The sequence below is a fragment of the Aptenodytes forsteri genome, unplaced genomic scaffold (assembly GCF_000699145.1).
Source record: "Aptenodytes forsteri isolate BGI_AS27 unplaced genomic scaffold, ASM69914v1 Scaffold66, whole genome shotgun sequence".
Lineage (NCBI taxonomy): Eukaryota > Metazoa > Chordata > Aves > Sphenisciformes > Spheniscidae > Aptenodytes > Aptenodytes forsteri.
Genome location: NW_008795131.1, coordinates 2,378,117 through 2,387,202, shown reverse-complemented (window position 1 = coordinate 2,387,202; position 9,086 = coordinate 2,378,117). Strand labels below are relative to the sequence as shown.

Below are 9,086 nucleotides of genomic sequence, written 5' to 3'. Positions count from 1 at the left end.
TGGCCTGTATTAATAGCAGCCAAGCAGGAGAAGAAGTTAAAAGACCTTGTGTGATAATATCCTGTAAATGCATGTATTGCATTTTAATGGTTTGCAACCGTTAAAGAAGGCGCTAATGTATGGGAGATACTGTGGTATCTGTAAATTGAAGGTATGCCTCACTTCTGTGCTGATTTATAATTTCAACTCTGTGGGGGAAAATATTAGCCCATCTGAAGAATCTTTCAAAGTTCCATAGTTAAAGCCAGAAGAGATCTAACTCCTGTACAATACAGAATGCAGGACTTCTTTATCAGTGAAAAATCTATCAATATGAAAAGTAACCATCGCTTGGCATGTCAAAATACCTTTCTCATTTTGGGAATGGAGAGATATGAGGTGATTGCCTTCTAGAACAAAATGTTTCTCTCTTCAAATGGGTATAGCAAAACAATATGTTAAACTATATTTTTATTGCCCAAGATTAATTAAATGGGGTGTGAGGGGGGTGTGGAAATTGTGGAGCCAGTGCTAATGGTAGACCTTAAAAGAATGTAAGTCTTACAAAAGTAAAAAAAAAACAAATGCCCTGTTCGATTCAACCCCTCTCATTAGCATTCTGTATACTACATACATGCACTTAACCATGCTTTTGAGTTAGTTTAGTGCCAGTACAGTGAAGCTCGTGGGTTCAGAATCTGCAGGTACAGCACAGTTTCTTCTGACAACTGTTCAGTCCCACATGAACACAAGTAGGAATAATATCTTGGCTACAGAAAGGCCCTCTTGGAAGAAGATAAACCAGACAAAGAAACCATTCCTTGAAGAAGAATAATAGTGTTATAAAATGGGCGCTGAGAGCTGGTGTGGTTTAGGAGCAAGTGGGGAGGAGAGCCATGGTGTTTGACTTAGTATCTCGCTCTGAGATGCGCTGTCCGTAGCAGTTTGGAATGGGACTGCATTTATGAAACCTGGCACTCTGCCTGGAAAATAAATGCAACTCTGATATGTTTGAAGTATGTGGCTTAACAAAAGCAATAATCTACCCTTTGCAGAGCATTGCTGAAGTATTCCGATGTTTTATTTGTATGGAGAAATTGCGTGATGCACGTCTGTGTCCTCATTGCTCCAAGCTGTGCTGTTTCAGTTGTATTCGGGTGAGTTTGCTTATTATAGTTTATTCTTGCAAATGTATGAACTTAAAAACTGCTGATTTTATGAACACGTTCTTGCTTCTTTCTTGCCTCTTTCCCTGCAGTTCCAAGGATGCCTTTTTCCTGCTCTGTGCTCTTTAGTTTCCCTTTCAAAATCTTTTACGACACCCTGAGGAAAAACTAGGCAGGCTATGCGTTGCATTCAGTAGTGCTGATTATAGGGACTATCTGGAATAACTGTTTTTAAGAAACAGACATATAATGATCCCTTCTTTAGCATCTTTTGAGAGACAGTGATGCCTGTGTGGAAGATAAAAGTTGGAACAGGAGTTAAATACTGACTTTGCATCTGCCAGTATGGAACACTGGCAGGTCATAACATCACCTCTTGTCATCTTAGAGATGTTTTTAAATGCTTACGAAACTAATGTGATATGATCAGATATGGGCTAAATCTTTCTTGAGGGAGTCTGGTATAGCAGGCTGAAGCAGCATCTGAAGTACCTCAATTCATTTATTAAGGTCACGGTTACCAGTGTATAACACTTCAGTTCCAAGTCCACAGGCTGTTCCGTGTTAGTGTAGTGGGAGAGGGTTCAGCTGAGGTTTTCAGACCTCTGGTAGTATTTCCAGAAGTTGGAACAATCATCATTCACTTTGAAAGCTCTGACAAGAACCATAGGTGAAGGATTCGTGTTAAGAATGTTAGATGACACATTGATGCTGGGTGGTGAGAGATTATTCATCAGAATCTTTAAATGTAGTAGTGAGCTGACAAATGTAAGCCCTTCAACTGCTGAGCTTTTACACTTGTAAGCTGTAGTGGGCAGGTGAAGTTCTTTCCTCAGCTACTTGTCTTTGAAGCTTTCTGGAGGAGAAATGTTCAAAGGGTCCTTGTGGATTTGATCATTGAACTGCAGGTATTGAACTTGCGTGTAAATAGCTCGAGAGGAAGAAATAAGTTACCTTGAAGACTAATAATTTAGGCTCCGAAAAGTATGCTTGTTGTATCTTTTGCTTTCTTTTGTTGAAACATGCTCTTTAGTCTATGACTATGGGAGTCTGTGCCAGGTGTGTGGTTTCTAATGGAATATTTGGAACCTCAAAATTCTCTATGATTTTGACTGAAGCATCTTTGACATCTAAAGAAAAGTGGTTGCTTTGTTACTCAGATACAAATAGCAGCTTATTCTGTGACTAAGTGGTTGAACAGTTAAATTACAAATCTGTAAAAAAAGGAAAAAAGTATAGGAAGACTGTAATAAAAAGAAGTAACTCCTAATTAATGATAGAATGTGCTTGCTTGCAGTTCTTTTCTTACAGTCTCTTTAAAAATGTTTTTCCTTTTTCCTTCGTAGCGTTGGCTGACTGAACAAAGAGCTCAGTGCCCTCATTGTAGGTAAGGTATTTTTAATATCAGAAATAAATTATCAGGAATTGGGTGTACTGTCCTGTTATGATCGATCTTTTTTCAGTGCAGGTTGCACTAAATTTGTAAGCTTGATTTTTGAGACCTGCCTGCTGTTACTATAAAAATTTAGCCTGGTATAATACTTATTCTGAAATATGTTATAGTTTGTGACAAGCTAAGCAAGATCTTTGTTCTTCCCCTGTCTTCAGTGCATGTAGTTGGTGTAATAAGAGTAACTAGATGGTATTCGCCTTAGAACTCTTTAGATTCTTCTTGCAAGAGTCAGAGACCAGAAACTTCAGTTGCTGAGACTGAAATGTGCGCTTTTTTTATACCTATAATTTGTGAGACTTACCTTACGTGTTGCAGATTTGCCTGAGAGGTAGCTACAATGTGTTGTTTGTTCTGGGTTTTTTAAGGCAATGCCTCACCCTGTCCCCCCAAGCCCTGGCACTGCTTAGCACTTCCAGTTCTCGAGTACCTAGCAATTCTAGCTCTTGATAGACCAAAAATTGGAAGGCAGCATATTTTTTTCCCCTAAGGGAAGGGAGGTATTTAAAAACAACTAACCAACCATTTCTGCAGAACTTTTTTAATATTTAGCTTTTAAAGTATTTGATCAATAGCTCTAAAATGCTTGTAAGGAGGTAAATACATCTACATTTTACAAAGAAGGGCATAACTGAAGCACTGCAATGGGGATAGCTGAATAATGGGAGAAACTGAAGAAGCACTGAGAAATGAAATTATTTGCCCAGCGTTATCCAGGAGCCTATAAAGAAATCTGGAAATAGTTCTTGGGTTCCCCATGTAGCTATTCTGTATGTCATTGTGGGGTGGTTCGTTGTGGTTCCCGCCTCCCCCCAACCCCCAAATGAGCAAATTGACTTAAAACATTTAATTTCTTTTTTTTTCCCTGAGATAACTAGTACAGCTTCAGCTTTTTGCCTGTGACCTTTCCGATAGTGTAGAATTGATGAACTGAATTCACTTCAATGCTTCTCTTTTAGCTCCTGGAGCCGAGTTCTTGCTCTAACTCTAGCAATGCTTCTTGCAGAGCCCCGCTGCAGCTACGAGAGCTCGTAAACTGTCGTTGGGCAGAAGAGGTCACGCAACAGCTTGATACACTTCAACTGTGCAATCTCACAAAGCATGAAGAAAATGAAAAAGACAAGTAAATGGAGCATTCTTCACATAAAGCGTTTTGCAGTTTGCCTTATACGAGCAGGCTTTTAATTTCAGCTCATTACTAAAATCTGGGAACTAACTGATAACTTTTACTTATTTAAAAGCTGAATTGTGCTCGCTGTCTGACTAAAAGTTGAAGTTCATTTCTGTCATACTTAATGGAACAAGAAAAGCTCTTCAGTGTCTTTGCCTAGAAAACTACTACTATTTCTAGTTTGACTCGATATAGTTAAAATGAGAGGTACGGGAAACTTGAAGGGTAGTAATGCTTCTTAAGGCTTTTAGCCCTTCTTCGTGACCATACATCTGAAATAAAAGTCTTCTCTCAATGGCTTGTTCATTTTGCAGTCCCATTAAGACTGTGGGTGCTGATTTGGTATCTCAGCACATAAAAGCAGAGAAGCTCTTCTGAGAAGATGTCTTCTAGTCCCTTGCAAAAATGTAACTGATAAACCCAGTTCGAGATCAAAGAAAATACATAAAGCCCCACAGAAAGCACTACTGTTGCTATATCTGTCACATTACTGCTGTTCATTCTCCTTCCTTGTCTTTGGAGCCTCCTGTATTTTCTTATATAGTCTCTTCCTAGGAGCAGCTGTCAGTACTTTCTCAGCAGGCTTTTCTCCTGGTTTTATCCCATTACCAGTGCTATTATGTGTTTTAAGATGTATTCTGGAGATTTGGAGGAGAAAAGTGTGAGAAGCAGCATTGAAAAATGGACAGGGACTAATTATGTGTTCTATACCTGCCTCTTCCCCAAGTTCCTGAATGCTAATGGAGGGGGAAGGGAGAGGCATGTATTTTAGGTCTGGCCTGGTCTGTGCTCGGTTTCTTAATTGATGCTGTTTCTGAAATTTTAAAAAATGACAAAGATCAGTTTGCCCAAAAAGGTTATGAGCCATTGCTCTGTGGTTACTTTGGGTTGCGTATGATTAGGATTTTAATAATGTGAAGTATTATCTTTTAAAATTCTGAGCTTGATTCGTTGATGATATCCTTTATCTGCTGGGTAGAAATCCAATTTTAGTAATGTATTTTCTATCTCTGTGAAATATGTGTATTTTTTGTTAAAGGTGTGAAAATCATCATGAAAAGCTCAGTGTTTTCTGCTGGACCTGTAAGAAGTGTATTTGCCACCAGTGTGCGCTTTGGGGAGGAATGGTAAGAAGAGGCTTGCTTGCTTGTATGCACATGGTGTGTTACAATAAGAGACTGCAAGCATTATGTTTGACAGCAGTTTGAAGAAATAGAAGTGCTATGAAACTGTTATGGCTATTGAATTGCCGTGCAAATACTGCAGTTGTATGTGTCTTTACAATTTAAAGTGAACTTTGGTTGTGAAAGGCGATACCTTCTGTTTATAATTAGAGAAGCAAATTGAATTTTTGCTGAAAGGAGGTCAGAATTACCTTCCTTGTTACAAATTTTGTGATGTCTTGGACAAACTGTAGATGGTGCTGAGAATTTTATGGGCAAAGGAAGAAGTCTTTCTCAGAGAATATAGGTAACACTTGCATTATTTAAATGTCCTGGCCTGTAATCTTGAATAACTTCAAAGCTGTATTAGTAGCACAATTCACCGCACTGTTTATTATCCTTTCAATTGAGTGTTTCAAGGAGAGACTGCTGTCATTGCTTGGAATATAAGTGGTTAACAGTGTGCTGCCTTTGTTTGGGAAGGGTGTTTTAATAATAATAAAAGTAAGATATCCCTTCTATCGTTACTTGATTTGTTAGAGAATAGCACAGTGAATGAAGCAGTTTATTTTTGGAGGACCGTTGAGACTCCAAATAACTCTTGACAGGAAGCTTTGACGGTATGAAAGCCCAATTCATGACTTACAAAGGGAAGTGAAAGACAGGCTTCCTACATACAATCTGCTTTGGAACTTTTCCAAAGTGAGTGATACACTAGGAGGCTTGCTTCCCCTTTCTTTCAGCAATTTAATAGGAGTGGAATAAAGTTAAAATGGGATGCTCTATTATTTCTCCCTTCCCCCCCCCCCCTTTTTCTTTTTTAACAGCATGGAGGACATACTTTTAAGCCACTGGCAGAAATCTACGAGCAACACGTCACAAAAGTAAATGAGGAAGTGGCAAAGCTTAGGAGAAGACTCATGGAATTGATCAGTTTGGTGCAAGAAGTGGTAAGAAATTGATCCAAGATAATGTTAAGTTTCCCTGTAGTATGCCAGCGATATAACAGGGATATCCCCAGCACCTGTTTAGAAGCTGTTGCTTCTGTGAAGGCAATCAGATTATCCCACAGAGAGACATTTTTACTTTTTAGTTATACTCTTTTTATACAATGTGGAAAGATCAGCATATTCTCAGTACTGTTTTTGTAGTTGCCAGACAGAAAAAGATGTGAGTTGGCTAACAGGGAATTTTTCTTTTGGTGTATGCTATTTAAAAGCTAGAGTTGCGCAGTTCTTTGGAAGATGTATTTTTGTCGACACTTATAAAAGTGCAGTCTGCCATGCTAAACGAGTATAAAAATGCTTTATTCTAATAGAGCTTATTTTCCTTTCTTTAGGAGAATAAACTACAAGTATATATTTGAGCCTACAGGATGGGCTGTAAAGCAGCTTGCCAGTTAGAGATTTGAAGTCTGGGTACCTCCTTTTTCTTCCCCATAGGGGTAAATGTGTTAGGCATCCCAATATCAACATGTTCAGCTTTGGCAGTTTCAGTGGGAATTCCAATAATTCAATACAGTTTCTTGTATTCTAGGAAGGATTATTTTTGTGTAGTCTTTGTGCGAATAAAATAAGTTGGTTGTTTTTTTTTTTTGTAAACAAGTTTCCATATGGATTTTGTCTATGCTATTATTCAGGTAGTTGTTTGCCACATGCAGTGGTAGGTTAGCTCTGCTTCAACTCAAATGTGACAGTTATATCACCAAGTGGGCTACTTGTAAGTATTTGTAAAATGTTGAGAGGATTGTGGCCTTCACCTTCCAGGGTGAAGGGTGCAACTTTTATCAAATTATTCTTGTTACCAAGAAGGTAACTTTTCTGTGCTGCTCTTATTCAGGTAGTTGTTTGCCACATGCAGTGGTAGGTTAGCTCTGCTTCAACTCAAATGTGACAGTTATATCACCAAGTGGGCTACTTGTAAGTATTTGTAAAATGTTGAGAGGATTGTGGCCTTCACCTTCCAGGGTGAAGGGTGCAACTTTTATCAAATTATTCTTGTTACCAAGAAGGTAACTTTTCTGTGCTGCTCAAGTTACAGAAGAGAAACTGGCACTTGTATTTACAAATTTTGATACTAAAGAACACCGTATGACAAATCTCTATGTAATGAGAAAACGTTGCTCAACTTTACTGTTAACCTTTGGTCACCCACCAGAGGGCACGCTTATATATTCAGTAAAAGTCTAAGGATATTTACAGCTGGCAACAGGAATAGCCTGTAATACAGCTCATCTGAAAACACATTCTTGTTTTCTTATTCTAAACATGCAAGCTTCAGTAAGACCAGGATTTTTTTTTTTTAATAATAAATAGGGCTGGAGGGGACTCTAGGGAGGCCTAGCATTTCTGGGATCTGAGAGAGTGGAGTCAACGTGTAAATGAGTGAAACATGCAGAAGTGTAAAGGCTTTCTTTTTGTGCGTGTTTTTTCCTGAACCCTGTTTTAGGAGAGGAACGTGGAGGCAGTGCGTAGCGCGAAGGATGAACGAGTTCGGGAAATCAGGAATGCAGTGGAGATGATGATTGCCCGTTTAGACACTCAGCTGAAGAATAAGCTTATAACATTAATGGGTAGGTATTTGCCTGATCTATTATGAGTAGGAGCAATATATTAACAATGTGTAAATCTATTGAGAAACTTTCTTGCCCTGGAAGTATGACTCCTTATGTACTTTATGGTGTTCAGCAAGCTAACTGCTGACAGAAAACTTCTACCTACAGCAAAGATTTTAGTTAATTATGTTAGACATAACCTGGTTATGTTCTGTTAGAAACTCCTGGATAATAACTTGGAGAACATTTCCATCTAATCAGGTGTTTAGTACCTTTCACTTCAAGTGTTTTTACACCATCATTTGTATTAGCCAAGAAGTCCTTTGTTGTAATTTGACATCTTTGTAATATATATACTCCTTTTAATGTAATTTTAAAAAATTAGAAGTCTGTATGAGATGTCTGATAAGCATCAGTTCAGATCCATACATACAGGCATCTTTGCCTGCAAGTGAAGAACGTGGCATCTGGAATCAGAGCTGCTACTGTGGTTCCTGACACTTTTGCTAACCGGACACTGGTCGCTTTAGCTCTCCTTTGGTATAAATAGAGGTGAGAAGACGGGTGGTACACTTACAGGTATTGAAGCTTACAGACGCAACACTATGAAAAATTAAGCGTAGCTTTTGACGAGAAGGACAGACTGTTCCTCAGTTGGCTATAACTCTGTACATGCTTTGCTCAACTGATTTTGCCTTGGTTTTTCCATGTGCGCTTTCATTTGCGTAAGTGCATTGATAGGAGCACATACTACAGGTGACATCTTCTTGGGATATCGGTTTCTTTAGACACTCTTGAAATGTTATACTTAGGACCTTAGTTTTGCAAGGTACACAACCAGTAGATCAAAGTACACAGGGAAATAGATCCTTGACCTTGTACCTACGTATTTGTCTCAGAACTAAAAGCAAGGCAATAAAATAGCTGTGCTGAAAATGTATTTCTGATGCTTGAAATCTTCACACAGAGACATACACACACACACCCGTTCTCCCTGCCACCCACCCAAAGAAAACCTACAGTGTTCATGCTTGGAAGGTGTCCTTAGCTTTGATAATGCTTGTGTTTATTCTCTTAGTTCATTTCCATTAAAAACAAAACAAATCATAAATGTATATTAGCTATGTTTCAAGTTTCTCTTCAAATTCATGTCAGTACTTTAAAATGTTTGCTTTACGTTACATATGAATGCATGAATCCTGGATTTATTATGTGCCTGTATCAAATACAGTCATCAGTCACAAGATTTGTTTTAGTGTGTACAGATTAAAGATCAGTCTTAAAGCTGTGGTAGAATGTCTTAATTCTTTGTACGTACAGGTTAACATTTTGTCCATGTAACACCTTTTTTCTAACAAGTGCCAAACACCCTTCAGGTATGTAATGTATGACAGAGACAAAGTAAATGCCCATGATAGAAAACAGACAAATGTGACTTAGGTTTTTATTCTTTCTCGTCATGGCTTCACGCTAGTTGAAATGCACAAACACATTTAAACATTGTTTGTTCTTTTTTATAAAGAAAACACTTAAACATCAAAGTCAAGAGAAATGGTGGCTTTTAGGAGAAAAGTGTCCGCTAATATAAAAGAGAGGCTTGTGA

General features: G+C 38.3%; 1 protein-coding gene across 1 annotated transcript in view; it reads left to right on the top strand.

Annotated features, from left to right (window-relative positions):
* Positions 1 to 1,040: 1,040 nt before the first annotated feature.
* The window catches only part of TRIM37 (tripartite motif containing 37), a 29,448-nt gene continuing 21,402 nt past the window's right edge, over positions 1,041 to 9,086 (top strand). Inside the window, exons 1-6 of the mRNA XM_019471788.1 lie at positions 1,041 to 1,136; positions 2,492 to 2,532; positions 3,602 to 3,718; positions 4,806 to 4,893; positions 5,757 to 5,879; positions 7,378 to 7,501. Of these exons, the coding sequence (XP_019327333.1) occupies positions 1,068 to 1,136; positions 2,492 to 2,532; positions 3,602 to 3,718; positions 4,806 to 4,893; positions 5,757 to 5,879; positions 7,378 to 7,501 (562 nt within the window). The 5' untranslated portion in view covers positions 1,041 to 1,067. The remainder of the gene's footprint in view (positions 1,137 to 2,491; positions 2,533 to 3,601; positions 3,719 to 4,805; positions 4,894 to 5,756; positions 5,880 to 7,377; positions 7,502 to 9,086) is intronic.